The following is a 23559-nucleotide window of genomic DNA, read 5'->3' as shown; positions in this document are numbered from 1 at the left end:
TCGGGGTTGTACTTCGTTGGTAATATTACAGTAATAAAAGTTAATTATTTAATCCGTAATCATTTCCTTCGTGCGTATTTCCCGACTCCTCAGTCGCACTGCTTCATTTTGTCTGCGTTCATGATAGAATTCTGTAAATTCCTAAGTAGTTTGTTTGTGGTGTTGTGACCAAAGATGACTTTTAAAACATATTTTATATTAAATCTATTCTGTCTTCAGAAAAAAACCCCCATCCTTCTTCATGTAATACATATTTATATGCAAATTACCCTGAAAATTCAGTGAATTCAGTTAGACTGTGATGGTTTTCTCGTCACTCCTGGGTTTCTGAGAGGATGAGGGCGGTTTAGGCCTCAGGACGCTGATATCGGAACACAGACGATATTAAATCAGTGAACAGACAAATGAAGTCGGTTAGAAACAAAACTGAATATAAATCTTCTTAGGGCTAATTTGGTTAGCATAATGCTAATGGAGGGGGATTCGTGCCTCACGCGCGGCTGCCTAGCAACTGTTAGGGCGCGCGCTGATGCCAACATCAGCACCAACACAACGCGCGTGCGACTAATACATCAATTACACATGTACTGCACATACAGTGAGATGTAAAGGCACAGAATATTCTCGAACCTACAGGTCCAAGGCCCAAACCGCACAATATTGTAACCCAGCAGACAGGAACCTATTTGTTTGTTTTTTTTTTTAATCTTTATTTGTATTAGCGGCCTAAGAAAAATATGACGTCATCAGCGGGACGACGAGGTCACCATGGTTACGATCCCAATCCGTCGTCGCATACTACTGGATCCACTAGGGCTATTTAAGGGGCAAAGGGAGGATGGTAGGCGGTTTGGGACGAGGCCCGTTATAGATTTTATGAAGCAATACCATCTATCTGTCTATTATGGTCTGTCCGAGTTAAGTATCCTAAAATTGCCCCTGTAGTGCCCTTAATGCCAGCTAAAACGTACCTGGAGCCTATTTAAGCACCTGCATTAGGCTTGCGGTGAACACAATATACCAAGTAATAATAATAATAACAATAATAATGAATATAGCCTACGAATATAAAACATTATAAGATTGATGAGGTTAGATTGATTATGTTGTGTCTATAGGACTCTTAGAAAAACAAGGCCGTGCCCAAACAGATGCACCCGCGATTTACCCTCATAATAACTAAAATGCATGACTAATAATAATAATAATAATCAGCATCTCTGAGGCATCAGGAAGATCCTGGTGTTTTTATTCCAGTTAGAGAAGCAGAAAGAGCAGAGTGAAGGCGGATCTTACCTTACAGCATCCTCTCCTCCACTGTGGCCTTTTATTGTACTGAACTGAATTCCTGAAGCCCACAGCAATGCAAACACACACAAGTGATGAAGCTAATCCCTTTTCTTCCTCCCTCCGATGAGAACCGAGCCTCTTCCTGTTAATTGTTCACCACTAAAAGCTTTAATCGTGTGTGTGTGTGAGAGAGAGACAGCATCCCTCTGTAGACCAGCCCACTGCCGCGCCTCAGCTTCAGCCCCACATCACTGACATCCTTCACGATTCACTTCACCGAGTCGACTCCTTTGAACTGAATCGAACTGGTTTGATTCACCAAAACTGACTGCTTCACTGGAGATTCTGAATCATGACGAAAACAAATCGACACTAACAGGTTTACGTGATTATTCTGTGATTAACAGCTTGAGCAATGATGTTCTGAATAAAAGAACTGATTGTGTATAAACAGATTAAGAGGAACACCTGTACACCTGCTCATATATGCAGTTCACTAACCAGCCAATCATGCATCAAATCACACAGATACAAATCAAGAGCTTCAGTTAATGTTCAAACATCAGAATGGGAAAAACTGATCTCGGAGTGTGACTAAGCGCATCATGGTTGCTGGTTTGAGTGTTTCAGAAACTGCTGATCTCCTGGGGTTTTCACACACAACAGTCTCAGAGTTGACACAGAATGGTGCAAAAAAACATGGAGTGAGCGACAGTTCTGCGCGTGGAAACAAACGCCTTGTTGAAGAGAGGGCAGAGGGAAATGGACAGATTGGTTGGAGTGGGATTTTTTTGCCAGGAAGGATATAGTAACTTGTATAAAATCATGTGTGAGCAGAAAAGCATCAGAACAAACTACACATCAAACCTTGAGGTGTCTTTGGGTGACAGATTCACTTAAACTGGACAGTTGAAGATTAGAAAACAATAAAATAACCCCTGCTCTTTTTCTAATCTTCAACTGTCCACTATAGGGGAGTCCATGCCAATGACAGTCTGGTGTTCATACACTTGCTCTTTGCTGACAGTAGTAGAACCTGATGTTTTCTGCTGTTGTAACTCCTCCACCTCCAGGTTTGAGGTGTTGTGCAGGCCAAGATGTTTTTCTGCTCACCACAATTGGAGAGAGAGATACTATCGACTTTGTCAGTTCAGACCACTGATCTCACATCAAGCAGGTGTTTCAGTCTGCAGACCCTCTGCTCACAGGATGTGTTTTGTTTTTGGCACCATTGCGTGTACTCTCGAGACTGTGTGTGAAAACCCCAGGAGATCAGCAGTTTCTGAAATACTCAAACCAAAAATACCCATCTGGCTTAAACCAAAACACCCATGCTACAGTGAAAGACACCTTGAGATCACAATTTTCCCCCCATTCTGATGTTTGAACATTAACTGAAGCTCTTGATTTGTATCTGTATACACTCTAAAAAAATAATGGGGCCAGTACCGGTTCTTCAGGGCGATGCCATAGAAGAACCTTTTTCAGGACTTCAAAGAACCGTTCATACAACAGTTCTTTAAAGAACCATTTAAAACCATTTGTTTGAGCAGTGAAGACAGATTTGTGTAAACATAGCCTATGTGCATTGACCAGCAAATGGTAAGAGAATGCCATTTCCAATGTGAAGAACCTTTCGCATAATGTAATGGGTCATCACAGAGTTTTGACTCTCCATGGAACCATCCAGAGATTTGAAGAACCACTGAAGCACCTTTAGAGTGTATGATACGACGCATCGTGCCGCTGTCAAGGGATCAGTTGATTAGAGAACCGCAGAAAACAGTAGACGGATGTACAGGTGTTCCTAATAAAGAGGACAAAGAGTATGCTGAATTTATTAAAAAAAAAAAGTTATGCTCAGAAATATTGTCTCCAAAAAGAAATAAAACAAGAAATGAATGGTTTTCATTCCAAAAGGAGTTTCTTCCCCTCCTCCTGACAATACATGAATGAGAAGATGCCAAATGAATGGAGAGTGTGCTAGTTCCAATATACAAGAATAAGGGAGATGTACAGAGCTGCAGTAATTACAGAGGAATAAAATTGATGAGCCACACCATGAAGCTATGGGAAAGGGTATTGGAGGTGAGATTGAGAGAGAGGTAGCAATCTGTGAACAGCAGTACGGGTTTATGGCAAGGAAGAGCATGTCAGATGCAATTTTTGCTTTAAGAATGTGAATGGAGAAGTACAGAGAAGGCCAGAGAAAGCTACATTGTGTGTTTGTAGACCTGGAGAAGGCATACGATAGAGTGCCGAGAGATGAGTTATGGTATTGTACGAGAAAGAGTGGAGTGAATGAGAAGTATATTAGAGTGGTGCAAGACATGTATGAGAACAGTGAAACAGCAGTGAGGTGTGCAGTTGGAACGACTGAATGGTTCAAGGTGAAGGTGGGACTCCATCAAGGATCTGCTTTGAGTCCTTTCTTGTTTGCCATAGTGATGGATAGCTTGACAAAGTGAGGCAAGAGTCACCATGGAACATGATGTTTGCAGATGATAGTGTGATATGCGGTGAAAGTAGAAAGGAGGTCGAGTTGGGTTTGGAGGAGATGGAGGTATGCATTGGCATGAAGAGGAATGAAGGTGAGCAGGAGCAAAACAGAATGCATGTGCATCAATGAGAATGGGGATGAGAGTGTAGTGAAGATGCAAGGAGTAGACATAAAGAAAGTTGGTGAATTCAAGTACCTGTGCAGGAAAATGGGGGCTGCGATAGTGAGGTGAGAAAGAGAGCGCAGGCAGGGTGGAGCAGTTGGAGAAGGATTTCAGGAGTCATTTGAGAGAGGAAAGTCCCAGCAAAAGTGAAAGGTAAGATGTATAAGACAGTAGTGAGACCAGCTGTGATGTATGGATTGGAGACTGTACCCTTAAAGTGCCATTCCACCATTGGATGTATTTTTTTGGCATAAAATACAATGCATTTTATGACATGACTAGACAGAGAAATCTTTTAGCTTCAAAATGATATATCAAACAATTTGACAACGACAAGTATATTAATTTTGCGACCAAAGTCATCTACCCTTTTAATTTCCGCGCGGTAGTGAAACGTGAGGTCATCGGCAGGTTCCCCTTCTTGTGTACCACGTCACGTGTGACGTGGCACAGATTATCAGCAATGGCGGATAGAACGCGATTTCCACTTGTCGATTGCTGTGCCGATATTCACCATCGACCGTCTCCTTTGGGCATCACTTGCTATTTTCCTTCACTTCTTTTCCGAAGCTGACAATCGCGTTCTATCCGCCATTGCTGATAATCTGTGCCACGTCACATGTGACGTGGTACACAAGAAGGGGAACCTGCCGATGACATCACGTTTCACTACCGCGCAGAAATTAAAAGGGTAGGTGACTTTGGTCACAAAATTAATATACTTGTCGTTGTCAAAAAATTGTTTGAGATATCATTTTGAAGCTAAAAGATTTCTCTGTCTAGTCATGTTGTCATAAAATATATTGTATTTTATGCCAAAAAAATACATCCAATGGTGGAATGGCACTTTAACAAAGACAGGAGGCAGGGTTGGAGGTGGCGGAGTTGAGGATGTTAAGGTTTGCGATGGGAGTGACGAGGTTGGACAGGATAAGGAACGAGCACATCAGAGGGACAGCACATGTAGAGCTTGGGAATGAAGCTAAGAGAGGAGACTGAGATGGTACGGACACATCCTGAGAAGAAATGCAGAGCATGTTGAGGATGGAGCTGCCAGGCAAATGAAAACGAGGAAGGCCAAAGAGGAGATACATGGATGTGGTGAGAGGACATGAAAGTGGCAGGTGTGGTAGAGAAGGATGCGGAAGACAGGGAGCAATGGAGATGAACGATCCGCTGTGGCGACCCCGAATCGGGAGCAGCCAAAAGACAACTGTCCTACACCCAAATATTAACCCACTCGCCTCCATCTGGTGAGAGCAGGTATTGCAGATTTTGCCCCAAACACTTCACTCACTCAGTGGAAACCAGACTGAGGGCCGACAGCATTTTATTAGAAAGCTTTCATTACAAAACTCACACAGGCTGCTTTACAAATTATACACACAAAAATGACAAATCAGAACAAAATACTTTAGCAGCTCTAGATGTTAAATCATTCATCTGTTCAAATTAAAAAAAAAAAAAAAAAAAAACACCTTCATTTCAAGGTTAAATTCATGTTTCAGTATGAGCTTTGTGTTCTGTCGAATCTTATCCTCATCTCGTCTGATAGACCTGCAATAAAGAGATTCATTCATCAGTAAATCATATGCTTGCTTGTGTAATATTTTAAAGGAGCAGTTTGTAACTTTAGAGCATTCTGCTGCCTGAACAGCGCATTGACCTTCAGTTTCCCCCGAACCGACCCCGATACTGTAACTGATGCCTCCTTAAATCCCCAATCCTACACCCTGCCCGGAAGTCGACCAAACACGCATCGATTCTTCATATCCGTTCAGAGAAAATGGGAGGAGGCTTCTAGATCCTCGAGTCTGATGAAAGCATCCGGTATAAGATCATATCAAATATTGATACTCATCCTGTACACATTCCTTTGAAAGCTACAGAAAGTTTCTTTTAAAACTGAAACATGTCAAGGAAAAAAAAGGCAGGAAGATATTCACAGCTAAAAACATTTCTGCAAAACCACAGCTTTTGCACAAATCACTTACACTGCAAAAGTTATAAACCTCAACATTTACAGTTACTACAAAAAACCCACACTCCTTTCAAAGCCAATTCCAATCCCCCCCCAATTTGTTACACAATCTGATTGAATTCAATCCTTCTCAGATATCTGAGCCTCGTTTTTGCTGCTAGATGCCCTCTACTGATCCTAGGAATTGGACTGTACCATCTCTAATAAAACTCCTGTGTGTGGCGTGAGTTGAAGGCAGCACGCTGCATCCATCTTGCAAACTGCCTTTTAAAGAAGAACTGAAGGCAAAATTTATCAAAATTCTCTCATTTTATTAAATATCGGAATGCATTTTTGAGAGCCATTTTGTCACTGCTATAGCAAGTTGTGTGTGTGAACTACGCTCTGTAATATATCAGTCCATATGTCAAAGCAATGGCCGTAAACGAGATTTGTTGAGACCTGTGCAAGACATCGTAGGACGGAAGTAAAACATACAGCGGAAATCAAAGTGACCAACATCCGCCAACATCCCATGTCCAAAATCGCTCACTCGTTCACTACGCCTATATAGGGAATTACTATATAGAGGACTATATAGTGAGCTCATTGGTAAAATGAAAACACTTTTGGACACTAGTCTGTCGCACTGGTATTTATGTCATTACTGTCGCACAATTAAAACGTCCCAGATCAGTCAGCCGGTGGGTTTTCAAAATAAAATACATATTGTACTGAGCACATTTCCCCACATCAAAGTACCTGCATCTTTCAGTTCTTTTAAATCAAGGCTGAATACTTTCTTCTCTGCCGCTGCCTTTTATTAAATCAAATTTGAGACTTAATTTGATTTCTTTCAGCGTGACCACAATGCATGATGGGATATATTGGTTAGTGACCATCGGTTGTACACTACTCTGATGCATTGTGGATACTTTGAGTACACTATATAGGCAGCGGTCTCAAAAGTAGCCGGTCAAGGGGGCGTCGTGGCTCAGGTGGATAAGGCGCCATACCATAAATCCGGGGACCCGGGTTCGATTCCAGCCCGAGGTCATTTCCCGATCCCTCCCCGTCTCTCTCTCCCGCTCATTTCCTGTCTCTACACTGTCCTATCCAATAAAGGTGCAAAAAGCCCCCAAAAAAATCTTTAAAAAAAAAAGTAGCCGGTCACTGGCAGCAAATCGCCGGCTATGGCTTGTTATGCCGCCGGCTATTGTCAGTCGAGTCACACAATTTAATATTAAATATTTCTGACAGCAAAAAAAAAAAAAAAAAAAAAAAAAATTGTGAACGTAAATTACATCCACTATGTCATGTATGTCCGTTGCCACGTCAACTGTGTTTACATCCTCGACATGAGTGCAGCCATTACTGCCCTATGTTGCCAGATTGGGGGGTTTCCCGCCCAATTTGGGCGGTTTTAAGTGCATTTTGGCGGGTTTTGAACATATTTTGGGCTGTAAAACGTCAGCAGTATCTGGCAACATTTTTTTTTTTTTACTTAATACAAGAAATTAATGGATGCCAACGTTTTTGCCAAAATGGTATTTTATTTTCCATTGTTTAGGCAGCTTCAGCATCATACTGTGAGATTCTGTTCAAATTGTTTTTTTTCTTCTATGAAGCCTGAGCCATTTATTTTATTAGTTTATAATTATTGTTTAATTTAGTCTTCAGGAGAGACTGCCTGCACACAGCACTAGTATTAATAGTTTTTTTTTTCTTACATGAAAGCTGAGGCATTTATATTATATTTTAAGGGAACTTCATGTTGTGCTGTGAGGTTCTCTGCACTTTAACTTTTGAACCAACAGGTGCATTTGGATAAGTAAAGCCTATTTTTCTGCATTTTTGTAGTCCTGGTAATCTTTTATATTGGTAAAGTTGTTTATAGGACCATTTCTCAGTGTCTGTTTTTTTAATCAATAGTTTTTCAGTAATAACTTAATATTTAACATATCACTCAATTTTAAACAACCCCCGCACCTCCCTCATAGTCTCCAAAATTTCTGTGGGAAACACTGGCGTGCGTAACAACGCTAATCAAGCTTAACGACCCGCCTCAAATACCCGTCCCGGGTAAATGTTATCCCAATTTTAGATGGCCTGTTCCAAACCATCCCGCCCCATGAAAAATTCGTACTTGCATGCATATCTATCTATCTATCTATCTATCTATCTATCTATCTATCTATCTATCTATCTATCTATCTATCTATCTATCTATCTATCTATCTATCTCCCTGCACGCTTTGCATGCATTATGTCTGCCGCTGGCAGACATTTTACCATTTTGCACCCTGCTGTAAATTATTTGTACCCTGCTATTCTCCCAAACTTTGAAGCCCCTGTATAGGGTGGAAATAATCCTCACTAAGGTTTCGGACAGCACTACAAAATGGTGTCCTCACTATAAAGTGCCCTATATAGCGAGTAGGGAGTGATTTCGGACACCTCTTTTGAATGCTGATGTAATCAAGCCGGAAGTTGTGTTTGTTTTGATAGCAATCAGGAAAGTTTGAAAAAAGTAGGCAGTAATCGTCATTTAAACTCGTTTTTGTGCAACATTTCGTTTGGAAAACAGTTCACAAAATGGTGGCACTGACACCTGGCTGACACTTCACGTTTCGAAATCTCACAAGTCTCGTGACGATCACGCGGATAAGCAACGCCTGCCACGGACCAAACGAACTAAATTCAACACGGCTAAAAACTGAATAGGCCGATAAGTATAATATTTGAGTCACGATATAAGGTTACTAAAACGTAATTTAACACCACGTTAATTAAGAAAAAGCAAGTTTAAAAACGATTTCAGTTCTCCTTTCAGGAAAACACGGCAACTTTGCTGCAGCTGGTGGGTGGAGCCAATTTCTGGGCCAGAAAAATGTGAAAGAAGCACAAAACTGAAAAAATTATCCCATTCCACTTCATGGCAACGTTGAGAATTACAACTTTTTCCAAATTTTTCTAATATGGCATAAGTATTGAAGCGCTAGGCATTTAAAAAAGTTATAATCTGCACCTTTAAAAAGTTTACCATGCATGTGTGAGAGAGATAGCACAGACTCAGTGCACAGGACGTTACAATACACTCAGTACAAGTGAGCACATGGTCACAGTACTGTAACTTCAAACTCTTTACCAGGGTGTGGTCAGAGCCAACCTGGATGATGTAGACCGGGACGGCACACTGCACACTCATGTTGCCCAGATCCACCTCATCTGCTTCTGTGGCGACGGATGGAGCTGCAACCGATAGAGACGGATTGGACAGAGAGTCCAGCACCTGAGACACGGAGTGGGGGAGAAAGACAGAGACGAGGTTAAAAATCAAACTGGTTATCACTGAGAGGAAAAGCACCATAAACAAAGGGACGTGCCATTTTCCATGGACTGCATGTGCATATTCAAACATGATTGGCTCTTAGATTATGACACCACTTCAAAGCATCAGAATATACAGTAGAGTTTATTTATTGTGTACACTCTCCGCCCCATTAAAGACTATTCACTTTCTCACTACAATTTAAATGGAGAGAGTTAAACAATAATACAAGACTAACCAAATTTGTTCCCAAAAAAAAAAAAAATTTTATAGATTAACCAAACTTTGTTTTTTTAAATGAATTTAATCCCTACTTTAACTGATATTTTAAGGACAGTTAAGGAGTTTCCACTTGTCTACTTCAGAAAAGACTTTTTTAAATAGACAGTATTTGTTAGAAGGGTTTACTTTTCAATTTCAGTGATAAAAATGCACACAAGTCTAACTCACATCATCCACACTCCACAGATCAGCACACCCATCATCCAACAGCGAGTAGTTGCTCACGTTCTCCAGCAGCTCGCTGGAAGCGGCGTTGCCCTCCTGAGAAGATTTCACCAGCATCACAGAACTGAGATTCAAACATTGTTTGTGATAAAATCCTGAAGCGTGAATGTGAGTGAGGGACAGATCTGTGCTTACGTGTGCCGAGGTGTCCTTGAGCACAGAGGACAGCAGCCGGATGTACTCCGTCGCTGCCTTCAGCATGTCCACTTTACTGGGCTTGCGGTCTCGGGGCATCACCGGCACGATCCTCCTCAGATAGGAGAACATGCTGTTCAGACTCCGCACCTGGAGGGGGCACCACAGGCCAGGACATCACACTGAGGACCAGCAGAGCGTTTCTCACATGCATGCACAAACACTCATACTTCCATGTTTGTGGGGACTTGTTGACAATGCAGTCCCTCGCCCCTTACACCAACCTCAACCATCACAACTAAACACCTAACCCCATCTCTGACCCTAAGGAACCTTAAAGCTAAGTCTTAACCCTCAAAACAGCCCTTTGAAGAAGTAGTGAGGACCAGACAAAATGTCTTCACTTCCTGAAAGTTTCCTCACTCTGTTGGGGAATGTATTCCAGTCCTCAATACGGAACATGCATGTCCACACCCCTAATGGGAAAAACTTTTTTGCAGAAAAAGGGATAATTAAGGACAAATCAGCTGATCAGTCTCAAAATTACTCCTTGACCATTTTGAAATGTTACACACAAAACTGACAAACATGGCACAGCAAGTTACACTTTAAAGCAACCTTCAACTCAAAACGTCGTCATGTTTTTCTGATGTACATTTGTATTTACTGATTAAAAGTCATTAAGTAATCAGTTTCCTGTATTTTATCATTTTGTGACCGTGTTCATCTGAGACAGATCAAAAAGCCGACTTTAAATCAGGAGTCCTGTTAAAGACGGATTTTAGGAGTTAGATTTGTGTTTTTAATCCTTCATTCAGGGGAAGTCTGGACCTCAAATTGTCAGCGGACTAATTTAGCATTTAATAATGTGCTAGCAGGTTGGTTACCATGACAGCCATTACTTGTTGGCCAAAAGGAAGCCCTACTCTCATAGCTAAACTAAGACATTATTAAAAGACTAAATTAGCTGACTGACAGCTTGAGATCCAAACATTCTTTTAAGAATGCAAACCTAAACAGCAGCCCAATGCCCACCCTTACTACTAGTACACGGTTCTAGATATAGCCATGGCAACCAGAGTATTGTAGTAGGACATTTGATTGGATGGGTTAACGTCATAAAAATGATCAATTTACATTTGTAATACTGTTAAGGGTTGTTTTACAATCAGGGTACGCAAGCTAAAAATCACATTTAACACTTATCTTCAATATCAAAAGGCTTCACTAAACTTGGTTGTTTATTGTAGCCCTGTGATAGCTCTATTTACCATGCAAAAAAAAAAAAAAATTGATAACGTTATTTTTGGTGAATGTATGGCAATATGTGTCATATTTAGCAAAATTACTCGTGTCATTTAGAAAAAGTGCTTTTTTGACCACAGGTAGCTCCAAAAGGAATGCACTTACATCATTCTTTATACCATAAAACAAATATTTGGTTCCATATCATTGGAAACATAGTTAAGTTTTAATGTTGAATGCCAGTAAGTTTTCAGACTATTTTGATCAAATTAGTATGTAATTGTCTCAAAAAAAAAGTGTCCTCTCTGAGACAGCTAATTTTTCAATATAAAATAACATCTCAAATGATTTTCATCCTAAAATGTGGTCAAGATATTGGGACATAAATATTAGAGACAACTAACACAAAGCTTACAGCCTTATATTTAAAAGCACTATGGAAGTAGTGGATTCTGAATTGTCAAAAAAAAAAAAGTCCTCTCTGAGAATCACTTCATTTGTTTCTCCCAGCCCTGCTTAAAGCGACACTTAATCTTATAATACAAACTATTACACATGCTATAACATTAGGTGAATGTTATGGACTACTAACAATTTCTTAACTGTTGGAATTTTATTTCTATCAGCTATTTTTTGACAAGGAGTCTTTGACAACATTTTTGCTACTTTTCTTTATCTTATAGCAGATTACACAAAACTACCATACACACGTCAAAAAATTACCTGAAATCTGTTCTTTAACTTGTCCACTTAAAAACTGGTACAAGAACCAGTTTGAATCAATTTGAATTTTGGACCCCTGTGACACAAACTTTGTACCCTGACTGTAAAACAACCCTTAAGAGAATTAACAGCAAGAAGTGTAACATTAATCAATCTTTAAATTTTGCCTTATTCTGCCTCACCATGCCATAAAGCTTATAAACAAAAAATTCAGAGGATTAAAAAAAATCATTAAGAAATGAATCTGTAAATTCAGACGTCACAAACTGTAAGTGTGTTCAGAAACTTGAATGTCATTTTAAGATGATTTTCTGTGTCATGTTTATCATTTTATACATTAACACCCTCAAAATAAAATAGTGATTAAGGTGCAATTTAATAAGATTTACAGTCAATAACCTCTTTATGCCAGGTCCCTTTTTTTAATGAAAACCCTTGACAAAGATTCTCAACTTTTATTTCTGAGACTTTCATACACAAGTCTGTATTATTAAACACACAAAACTAAAAAGTACTGATGAGTCAGCTTTGGATACCTTCATTCATTCTTTACCAGACACCTTCACACCCCATAGCCTTATGCTTCATTTATTTACTCGGTGTGTGTATATAGTCAAACTGCACTTTGCTGATCTGCATAATGCCGCTTGTGGTAGATGCTAAACTGCATTTCATTGCCGAGTCTCTGTACTGTGGTATGAAAAAGTTTTCCATTAATCTATTTATTAATTAACTGCTCCAAGCAGTAAGATGTTCCAGTGTTCTGTAGTCCTTGTATACTAAAACAGGCCTAGAAATTCATATATATTTTTCCACCAGCCAGCCAGACTAGTTCCCTTCCAGAGTAACTCGCCAGACAGAAAATCAACGCGCCAAAATTTGTTCATGTCTGAATTTTACTTCTGTCAAAAATAACGCAAAAAAACAAAAACAAAAAACAACAACAACAACAAAAAAAGAGTAGTTACCATTGTTCATGACTAATGTGCATTTATTTCAAGATCAGAGTATTCTGATACTGTTGTTAAATACATACGGTAAATGAGAACACAGAGCACCATAATATCAACAAATAATAATCTATTGGAAAACTTGGCAACTTGGTGTATGAGTATTGAAAACAAATATACTTACTATCATGACTATAGCACCCAAAATATGTCCAACATGCTTTCTGTATTTCACCATTTATGAGAGAGAAAGCATTAGGAGCTTCATGTTGACGAGGAATCAACTTGAAAAAAAAATTAATTATTCCATAAAAATCATATCGCAGCCAAGGCCTACCCTGCTCCCACGTTTGCTTACAAGTCCTTTGTCGTTTCTCCTTCTCGTACGCTTTATCAGCGGCCTTTTTCTCCTCTTCAGACCGAGGTTGCTTTGTCCCTGTCTCTGGCGGTTTCTGTACACCTTTCAGAAAATTCCACATCACAACGGAGCTTTGGTAGATGTAGATGTAAACAACAAAAACACGTGTTTAAATGGGTGATAATGTGGCCACATCTATTGAATTTGATAACGTGATTACTGCAATATTCAACGAGATGCGTTATATGCATGTGCAGTAGTGAAAAAACCAACAGCCTGACTCATACACGATGTGATTCGGAATTCTCTGGTATTTTTATCAATTAACACAGACACGGCACACACTTAATATGTGGCGGCTTTAGTTGACGGAATGTCTACATTAGGGCTGTGCGATATTCATTTTTTCCCCCCCACATCCCGATACATTTTCTCCATTTCATGATGCATTGAAATCTCTTCTAAAAGGACCCCATTAAAGCTAACTTTTACTCTTTACTGTTTTCACTACAATCCCTGCAGATTAAATAAACATTCTTGGTTACCTTTACAGGTGGTTTTCAACAACACATTTTAAATCATGTTGGTGATTAAATCACAATTGAGTTGAAATAAGACTATTTTTATTCAACAAAGATGTGGCACAAACTGAAAAAACAATCTTAAATTGCAACAAAGGGGCAATACAATACAGAGCTGCTCAGAGCTCAAATCAATAAAGTGCAGCTCAACACTGAGAAAGACATTTAGCCTAAATAAGAAAAGTGCTCATTCATTAAATTATTTTTTTTAAAAAAAGAGAGGTAGCTCTCCAAGCTATTAACCTGACTAAGAAACACTGGAACATTCACAGTAGAAAGAGATTGAGGGAGAGAAGAGAGATCCAGCAAACAATCTCTCTCTTTGCACACTTTTGAACTGAATGTTTTCTGGCTCTGCCTCTCAGATGTGTACAATTCCGGTATTGCCTTCTCTGTAAAATGTCTGCGACCAGGCAACTCATGTTTGGGATCGAGTGTGTTTAATTTTTGGAAGCCTGGTTTTTCCACTATACTAATTGGGATCATGTCTTCAGCAATGACATTAGTGATTGCATCCATTATAGCTCTCCATCTCGGACTCGTTTTCTCATATGGGGGGGCTTTGGAGAACGAGGCCGCTATGGTCATTTGTTTAGCTGGGGGGGGGTTTAGCTCGTGGGCAAGTAGTTCGGAGTTTAAGAGACTCTTCATACTGTACCAGGTGAGTTTTTCAGGTGATGGAACATATTTGTAGTGCTGCTGCCTTTCGTGATGACAGTTTTTTTTTTTTTGCACAAAATTTACAAATTGGCATTTGCTGTTCCATGTCCTCCTTGCGATATCCAAAAAAAATGCCAGATGACTGACCCCTTACTAGTTTTTAGTAACCAATTCATCCACTTCCATTTTTAATTTGTCGCTGAAATTGACAGCGCTTACATGGTAGCCTATGCAACACCAGCGATTGCACGAACTGAGTCAGCGCTGTAAACCAAAACTAGGAAATCTTCCCGTAAGTTCCTTTTAGCACCTAGATGTCACCTGGGATTAGTTGGTAAGTGCGTGACATTATTGGGTTTTTTTTACCCTTAGGCAGCTTCTCACGTTATTGCCTGAGGGACAGGGAGAAAACCACTGGAAAATGTTTTAAACAAGCGCAACAAACACGAAACAAACGCAAGTCAGCAGATGACCATAAAATACTCGATAGTTACGATATAATAATTTTATCCATCTCACACAGAATTTTCAGAGATTATATCGAATATACTCGATATATCGCACAGCCCTAGTCTGAATCTTCACTTCATATATATACACATTTTTTTATTTTCAACTAGCCAGCCGGGCTGCCTAGTGACAGGAATTACCCGCCAAATGACAAATTAAGTCGCCTCGGGCGACCGGACCACTGCGAATTTCGAGCCGTGCTAAACACATTCATTAGATGATGTAATGATTAGCGCACATCATTTAATCCTGGTTCATGTGCTTTAAAGCCAGATTTTACTGCACATCATGAGTAGCTTTGACCATTTCATCCATCATCCATGTGAAAAAGTGGTGTGTAAAAGGTCTGGCCACTGGGTGTTCCAATAAAACTAAACCAATCCATTCTGAACAAGATCCATTAGTTGATTTGTTTATATTGTAATTAAAATACATTTGCATAAGGAAAATGTGATGCATTTAGGCTGTGGTACTCAGCTGGGTTTTGTATTGAGAGTGTTTAAAGCTCTAAGGTTGGTTTAGGTGTAGCTTTTAATCCCAGCCCTGACTATTGGGCCAATTTTGTTTCGCCTGTAACCCAAAGGTTAAGTAAATTTAAAAAAAAAAAAAAAAAAAAAAAAATTATATAAACTGACTACTTAAAATAAGCTAAAGGATTTGAAATTCCAGACTCTTTCCAGTGAGTCAGATTACTTGACTCCGCTCACCAAGAAGTATCGACTCTCAGCTCCTGAACAACTCACTGCCACTTTTCTTTCCCGAAACCAAAATGCACGATGTTTTGACCAGCAAATTCTCTTCGCTTAACTAAATTAAGAAGATCGAAGGGTGAAGCCCACCCAGGAAAACTTCAATGACTCCAAAAAACAGAGCGGCCGGGTCTCGACGCGCCCGCTCAAAAAAAAAAAAAAAAAAAAAAAAAAACCCTCTAGTGTCTCAACTAGTGGTGGGCGAATTGATCTAAAAATGGGCAATTCTATGTAAATGTCAACCTCACCATGCAAAAATAAAGCAACATGTAATACATCAAAACCACTCCCAGAGATATCACCTAGGCCTGTATTTTACAGATGTGAATAAATTGAATCAATTTGTCACAAGAATTGTTCCCTTCACCTTCACTACTTTAGCTAATGACACGAATAACTTTGATCATGTACAATTCTATATTATTGCCACAAGCCACAGAAATGTATGCTAAAATCCACAAAACAGCAAAACAATAGCCATCCTAAATATTATTTAAGAACTTTGATAGTTTTAGCTGATATTTAGAGAGTTAATTAGGGTTATGGTGGTTAAATTGCTGATTTTCTAAACATACCATGTCTATTTCAGACGCGTCACATCCATAACAGAATTTCGTCACATCCATAACGCTGACTTTTCCTTCCGAAACTCTGCATAAAATACAAAATATTTTAAACAAAGATTTTTTAATATTCACCTTGGACTCCTTTATCAAATGGATATCTCCATTTTGACATTAGGTTTACGATTTCACAGAGTTTGATAAAAATGTACAGTCACCCAAGAAAAGTGATACTTTTTCTGTCACATCCATAACGCATCTTTTATTGGCATTTTCTGGCATGCCCTAGATGTACTATGGGAATTGTTCTTGTTCTATCACTTCTCCAGTATGGTACAGCCTTAAAATATGCAACACCTGTTTAAATACTGGGAGACAATAAAACATGCACTGGGTCATTTGTTGCCATTTTGAGTTCAAGTGTCACGTCCATAACGCTGGAATTGCTCAATAATCAATACCAACATTGGTATTGATCGATATTTGCATGATGAGATCAATATGTATGTTTCAGTTTCTCTTCTCTACATTCAGTACACAGCTCCTGTTACATCGAAGTGGTTGTGCATGTGCAAACACCGTTCCTCTCACTCACTTTGCTCATGCTCTCTCTGTCCCCCAAACCCCGCCCCCTGCAGCAGTGCGCTGCTTGGCATTATAACATGGCAGAGAGAAAGAGGCACGCTGTTTGGTCTTACTTTACAGTTTCAGACCAAATACTGCAACCTGCAATGTTTGCAGAAAAGAAATCAGGTACTATGGCAACACCACAAATTTGTACAAACATCTTAAAACCCACCCACATGAGAACTCCGAGCTCCAAAGCAAACGGAGGGCGGAGGAGGGGAATCCCCCAACCACAGGCAGACCCCCAGGACCCAGACAGAAGTCACTGGTTGGCCTTGCAGCATGGCCAACAATATCCAGGTAGCTGATTTATAGAAGTGAAAGTAAGATTTAGTCATCTTCAGCATTTATGTTATTTTTCAAAGTATAATTGGTCATCATAGTTGTAATTTTAGCAGACTGATTAAATATAGACTATTCAGACAGTCATAATATATTCAGCTAGTTGAAATAAATCTAAATGAATTATTCACAAAGATCCATACCTCAAACCTGAAATATGAATATGGCTGAATATAATAACCCTTTTGTGGTAGCTGTCAAAGGAACATTAGTGTTCCTATATTTAGGCTACATGCAGATAGGTTATAGATTTAATTATTTCGTTGTTTCTCCTAGGTGATTCCCCAAGAGCTACAGTTATACTAGACTGCATTTCCACAGAGAAAATGCAAAGTGTGCTTGCTGAGCTGTAGCAGAAAAGCTAGCATGCCAACAGCTAACATGCTAACAGCATACTCATGCTAACATGCCAACAGATAACATGCCAATTGTTAAAATTCTAACACTTTAAGGCTATCATGCTGACAGCTATCATGCTGACAGCTATCATGCTGACAGCTATCATGCTGACAGCTATCATGCTGACATGCTCAGGCGAACACTAACAGCAAACATGCAAACTCTGCATGCTATTATGGTAATCCTAACATGTTAACAGCTCTCATGATAACATGCTAATGGTGAACATGCTAACAGGCATGATATTGTAATGGGTAACATGCTAACAGCTAGCATGGTAACACGTGAATGCTTGTATACTAATTGCTATCATGTATGTGTGTAAGTATTCGTAATAAAGTGGCCATTGAGTTGAAGTTGATTTGCTGTCAAAGTCTCAAATGAGCAGATCCTTGCCAAATGCATCATCACCTATGGGGGAAGGCAGGAATGACTCAGTCAAGCTTCCATTGATTAGCGGCAAAATGGAGAAAAAAAAATGGACAGATGAAAGGCAAGAGAAAGACGAGTGCGGATCAGAACCGATATCATGTGTGATGGTGGTTTGGCCTGAGGTGCCGTATGAAGTTTGGTGGATGTGTGGCGAAGTGTTACTGAGCAAAACTCCATTCATTTGAATGGGGCCAAAAATCAATGGAAGCCTATGGAGGTAAAAAGAGATGCATGAAAACCAAGGAAAAGATGAGTGCAGGTCTCAGATGAGGGAATGGATCGGTGTGGGGACTTGGCCTGAGGCATCAAGTGAAGTTGTCACTTGGTTTAAAAAAAAATAATTGGAGAGTGAAAGTTCTCCTGAAACACCATTCATTTTCAATGGGGCCAAAAATCAATGCAAGCCTATGGAGGAAAAAGGGATGAGCAAAAAGAAAGGAAAAATGAGTGCGGGTCAGAACTGATTGCATGTATGTGTTGGGGTAGCTGGCCTGAAGTATCACATGAGGTTTGGTGCATCTGCGATGGAGTGTGTCAGAGTAGGACAATTCGATTCATGAGCCCTATTCATTCTTTATGGGGAAAAAAAAAAAAAAACCAAGAAAAAAGAGAATGGGCACATTGATCCAAAAGCTATACAACAAGTACACTACACTTCAGGCCAGACGTCTCAGAGTTGGAACGGTGTTCATCTCGAACGCCCTAGGAAGAGTAGTGGATCCAAAAAACGTGTCGGAATAAGGCAGAATAAGTAAACTTAAGAACAATAGTGTGCTTGCCTCTGGCAAGCACGCTAACAAGGAGCCTTGCTGAAATGTTTGTAAAGGACCTACAACCTCTATCTGTGGTAGATGATGAGGGTTTTAGAAGTTTTGGACTTTTTAGACTTCTCACCTGGACACAACACACAGCAGACCATCCTCACCTGGAGAGAGACACACACACAGCAGACCATCAAGAAGGCTCAACAGAGACTCTTCTTCCTGAGGAAGCTGAGGAAATTTGGACTGTCCACCAAACTCCTCAGCAACTTCTACAGGTGCACAGTGGAGAGCATCCTGACAAATTCCATCACTGTGTGGTACGGGAACTGCACAACTCAGGACAGAAAGGCTCTCCAGTGTGTCATTAAAATGGCACAGTTCATCTGTGGAGCTGTCCTCCCCCCACTACAGGACATTTACAACACCCGGGTCACAAAAAGGGCACAGAGCATCATCAGGGACCAAACACACCCACAACACAGACTATTCACGCTCCTACCATCTGGCAGACACTACAGGAGTGTGAAAGCAAGGACTACTAGACTGACAAACAGTTTTTACCCCCAGGCCATCAGGCTTTTGAACCACGGATTATATTAGCAATTTTGCACAAGACATTGCACAGTATATCTACCTCTATGTTTGCCCCTCTTTTTTTTTTTTTTAAATATGTTATCTTCATTTTCACTCTACCTTTATATTTTGCATTCCATATGCACTTATTTTTATATTGGTAAGCGTAGTTTGGTCAGGCAGTTGCAAAATAAGAATTTCATTACCCAATAATAAACCACTGTGTCTGTTATTGTGTATATGACAAATAAAAATCTTGAATCTTTTGTAAAGACACTTGATCCTCGCTACAAGATTCGGTGTAGGAAAAATTTAATGGTGGGGAGAAAATACCAGCACTGTATGGAGTGTTGCTCAAAAGTGGAAAAAATTTATATTTATATATATATATATATCTGGATGTTACAAGCAGTGCTGTACTCAACAGATATGTGGACATCATGAGCCACAGAGGCTTATTTAACTGTCTCATGCCATATCATTGATGAGAACTGGCAAATGCAAGCATATGTCCTAGAAACCAGTAGTTTTTCAGGAAAAAAAAAAAAGTGCTGACAACATTTGCCTCAAATTAAAAAGAATCAGTGATGAATGGGGCATAACTGCCAAGGTTCAAGCTGTAAGTCACAGATAATGCTGCCAATATGGTTGCTGCTGTGCGCAAAGCAGGTTGGGCACATTATCCATGTTTTGCACACACCTCAAGTTTAGTAGTAAAAGACTCCATTAAGGCTCTCCCTAATCTTCTTGACATCCAGCAGAGGTGCAGTGCTATTATAGCTCTTTCACCACAGCACAAACGCAACAGAGAAGCTCAAAGAAATTCAGAAAGGCGGGGTTCACCCTGGACAAGTCGCCAGGTCATCACAGGGCTGACACAAACACAGACAACCATTCACACTCACATTCACACCTACGCTCAATTTAGAGTCACCAGTTAACCTAACCTGCATGTCTTTGGACTGTGGGGGGAAACCCGAGCACCCGGAGGAAACCCACGCGGACACGGGGAGAACATGCAAACTCCGCACAGAAAGGCCCTTGCCGGCCACGGGGCTCGAACCCGGACCTTCTTGCTGTGAGGCGACAGCGCTAACCACTACACCACTGTGCCGCCAGCATCAATCAAATCAAATTTTATTTATATAACCCTTTACAATAACTGAAAGGTACCCAAAGTGCTTTACATCAAAGCCACAAAACATAACACTAAAACACAAAACAATGTTTTGTATAAAACAGTACATAACAGGTTTTGACTGCAGAAGGTGCCACAGTGCTGCAGGTTATTAAAAGCCTTTCAGAAGTACATGAAATAGAACAGACAAAACAAAGTACCCCTCAAAAACAAGACTCCCCTAGTCAGGACTGAACGCCAATCTAAAAAAATGGGTCTTCAACTTTCGATTTAAAAAGGCCGAGATCAGTAGAGGTGCGAATGTCGGGAGGCAGATTGTTACACAGTCTGGGAGCAGCGACAGCAAAAGAACAATCACCCCACTGTTTATATCTCGACCTTGGGACTTCTAACAGATAATGAGATGAGATATGAAGCAAAGATTCAGACACACCGTCAACTAAAGCCGCCACACATCAAGTGTGTGCCATGTGTGTTCACCGATGTGTTTATCGGCAGGACGGAAACTACAGTACCGAAGAATTCCGAATCATATCGTGTACGAGTCAGGCTGTCGGTTTTTTCACTACTGTGCATGCATATAACGCATCTCGTTGAATATTGCAGTAATCATGTTATCAAATTCAATAGATGTGGCCACATTATCACCCATTTAAACACGTGTTTTTTTGTTGTTTACATCTACGTCTGCCAAAGCTCCATTGCGATGTGGAATTTTCTGAAAGGTGTACAGAAACCGCCAGAGACGGACAAAGCGACCTCGGTCTGAAGAGGAGAAAAAGGCCGCCGATAAAGCATACAAGAAGGAGAAACAACAAAGGACTTATAAGCAAACGTGGGAGCAGGGTAGGCCTTGGCTGCAATACAATTTTTATGGAATAATTAATTTTTTCCACCTTGATTCCTAGTCAATATGAAGCTCCTAATGCTTTCTCTCTCATAAATGGTGAAATACAGAAAGCATGTTGGACATATTTTGGGTGCTATAGTCATGAGAGTCAGTATATTTGTTTTCAATACTCATACACCAAGTTGCCAAGTTTTCCAATATATTATTTGTTGATATTATATTATGGTGCTCTGTGCTATGTATTTAACAGTATCAAAATACTCAGGTCTTGAAATAAATGCACATTAGTCATGAACAATGGTAATGACTCTTTTGTGTTATTTTTGACAGAAGTAAAATTCATACATGAACAAATTTTGGCGAGTTGATTTGGAAGGGAACTAGTCCGGCTGGCTGGTGGAAAAATATATGAATTTCTAGGCCTGTTGATGCTTTAACTTCATAAATGACGCATTGCCCTCTCCAACTAGCCTAGTAAACTAGACCCACCCGTCTAGCGGCCAAAAATATTTTTGCCTACGAGTGGGTCTAGCCTCGCACCATATCAACAAGACACCCCGGGCATCAAATCGTGCCCGCCAATCACAACGCAAGGTTTTTATTTGGATTCTTTGGGCGGGCTTTTGCAGGAGTGACGACAAGGCTGTGCGACGCTGGAGAAAGCACAACAGGAAAGATGGCTATGGCTAGTGAACAGCGCTAGTTTGATTCCGCTTTGGAATCAGTTTTAGAAGAATTAGACTTGGAGTTTTCGTTGAAACATGAGCAGGAAGAGGCTCTCCGCTCATTCCTTTTCAAGAAGGGCGTTTTCGCTGTTTTGCCGACCAGCTGGCTCCGCTCGTAGCCAAAAGGATGGGGCTAGTTTGTGCAGTACGAAGAGTTAATAAACAGCTTTGAAACATTACTTTTTGATTGTTTCTTATTTTCCCGTTATTTTAAATTTAAGGGAAATTATTTCACCAAACACCACTAAATAAAAACTCAAACAGTTTAAGCAAACCCTTGAAAAACACTTGGAAAAATAAAATGTTAAGTATGTGGTACAGACTCCAAACTTGTGGTCATTATCTCCAAACTTCTTAATATCGAGAACCTGTTAATTAATACGCATTTTGAAAAATTATTTATTTCAAGGCCTCCCCCACTGCTTTCTGTCACTCTGACTACGTCACAGTCACTGTTGAGCTGATTGGTCAGAGCGTTGGCCTATACGCACAGAGACAGTTTGAAAGACAACGGGTTGTTCCTCCCACACCTTTCAGAAATGCCTACGAGCGAGGCCAGACTAAATATTCACATTTAGTCTGGCTTGCCAGGCTACTCTCCAACACAAAAGTAGAGAAGCTGCTTTTTTAAGTACAAAAAGTATCGGCACCTCTGGCCCGGTATGAGTTTGCAGTATCGTATCGCCCACCCCTAGCCTCAGCGCGCTAGCTCTTTCCCGGATGGCAGGTGCACTGACCCTGAGCCGCTCCTTGGCGTTGGCTAGCTGTCTTCTCTTGGCAGCATCAGCTCGATCCTCCATGTCCGTGTACCGTCCATCCTCAGCCCTCAGCAGCTTCCCGATATTCACATGCACCGGAAGGGCCGTCTCGGTGCTCTCGCGCAACAAAATGTCACCCATTAGCTCTCTCTCAGGGACTTTCATTAACCCCCCCACCACCTTCAGCTTCCGAGCACTCATCCCCTCACAAACACGACCTTTAACAACATAAACACCTCCAACTACACACGCAAGCTATCAAACCCTCAACCCGGCCTGTGTAAAGCTAATGCTAACAGACTTCCCCTCACACTATTCCACCCGGCCTGTGTAAAGCTAATGCTAACGGACTTCCCCTCACACTATTCCACCCGGCCTGTGTAAAGCTAATGCTAACAGACTTCCCCTCACACTATTCCACCCGGCCTGTGTAAAGCTAATGCTAACAGACTTCCCCTCACACTATTTCACCCGGCCTGTGTAAAGCTAATGCTAACAGACTTCCCATCACACTATTCCACCCGGCCTGTGTAAAGCTAATGCTAACAGACTTCCCCTCACACTATTCCACCCGGCCTGTGTAAAGCTAATGCTAACAGACTTCCCCTCACACTATTCCACCCGGCCTGTGTAAAGCTAATGCTAACAGACTTCCCCTCACACTATTCCACCCGGCCTGTGTAAAGCTAATGCTAACAGACTTCCCCTCACACTATTCCACCCGGC

The 23559-nt window shown here is 40.5% G+C and overlaps 1 protein-coding gene across 1 annotated transcript; it reads right to left on the bottom strand.

Moving 5' to 3' along the window:
• Positions 1-291: 291 nt before the first annotated feature.
• Positions 292-23034, bottom strand: figla (folliculogenesis specific bHLH transcription factor). The gene is made up of 5 exons (XM_060907144.1): positions 22813-23034; positions 9887-10036; positions 9695-9784; positions 9042-9205; positions 292-361 (listed from the first exon to the last, which is right to left on the bottom strand). Exons 1-5 carry the CDS (start codon positions 23032-23034, stop codon positions 292-294), a joined length of 696 nt encoding a protein of 231 aa, XP_060763127.1.
• Positions 23035-23559: the final 525 nt, after the last annotated feature.

Source organism: Neoarius graeffei, chromosome 24 (assembly GCF_027579695.1).
Source record: "Neoarius graeffei isolate fNeoGra1 chromosome 24, fNeoGra1.pri, whole genome shotgun sequence".
Taxonomy (NCBI): Eukaryota; Metazoa; Chordata; class Actinopteri; order Siluriformes; family Ariidae; genus Neoarius; species Neoarius graeffei.
This window is presented reverse-complemented; position numbering and strand designations above follow the sequence as displayed.

Coding starts and splice junctions, on each gene's coding strand:
- figla (XM_060907144.1), bottom strand. CDS start 23,034: ATGAGTGCTCGGAAGCTGAAGGTGGTGGGGGGGTTAATGAAAGTCCCT. Junction 9,206..9,694: donor ATCTGTGGAGTGTGGATGAT/GTGAGTTAGACT, acceptor TCCGTGTCTCAG/GTGCTGGACTCTCTGTCCAA. Junction 362..9,041: donor GTAAAGAGTTTGAAGTTACA/GTACTGTGACCA, acceptor TTCCGATATCAG/CGTCCTGAGGCCTAAACCGC.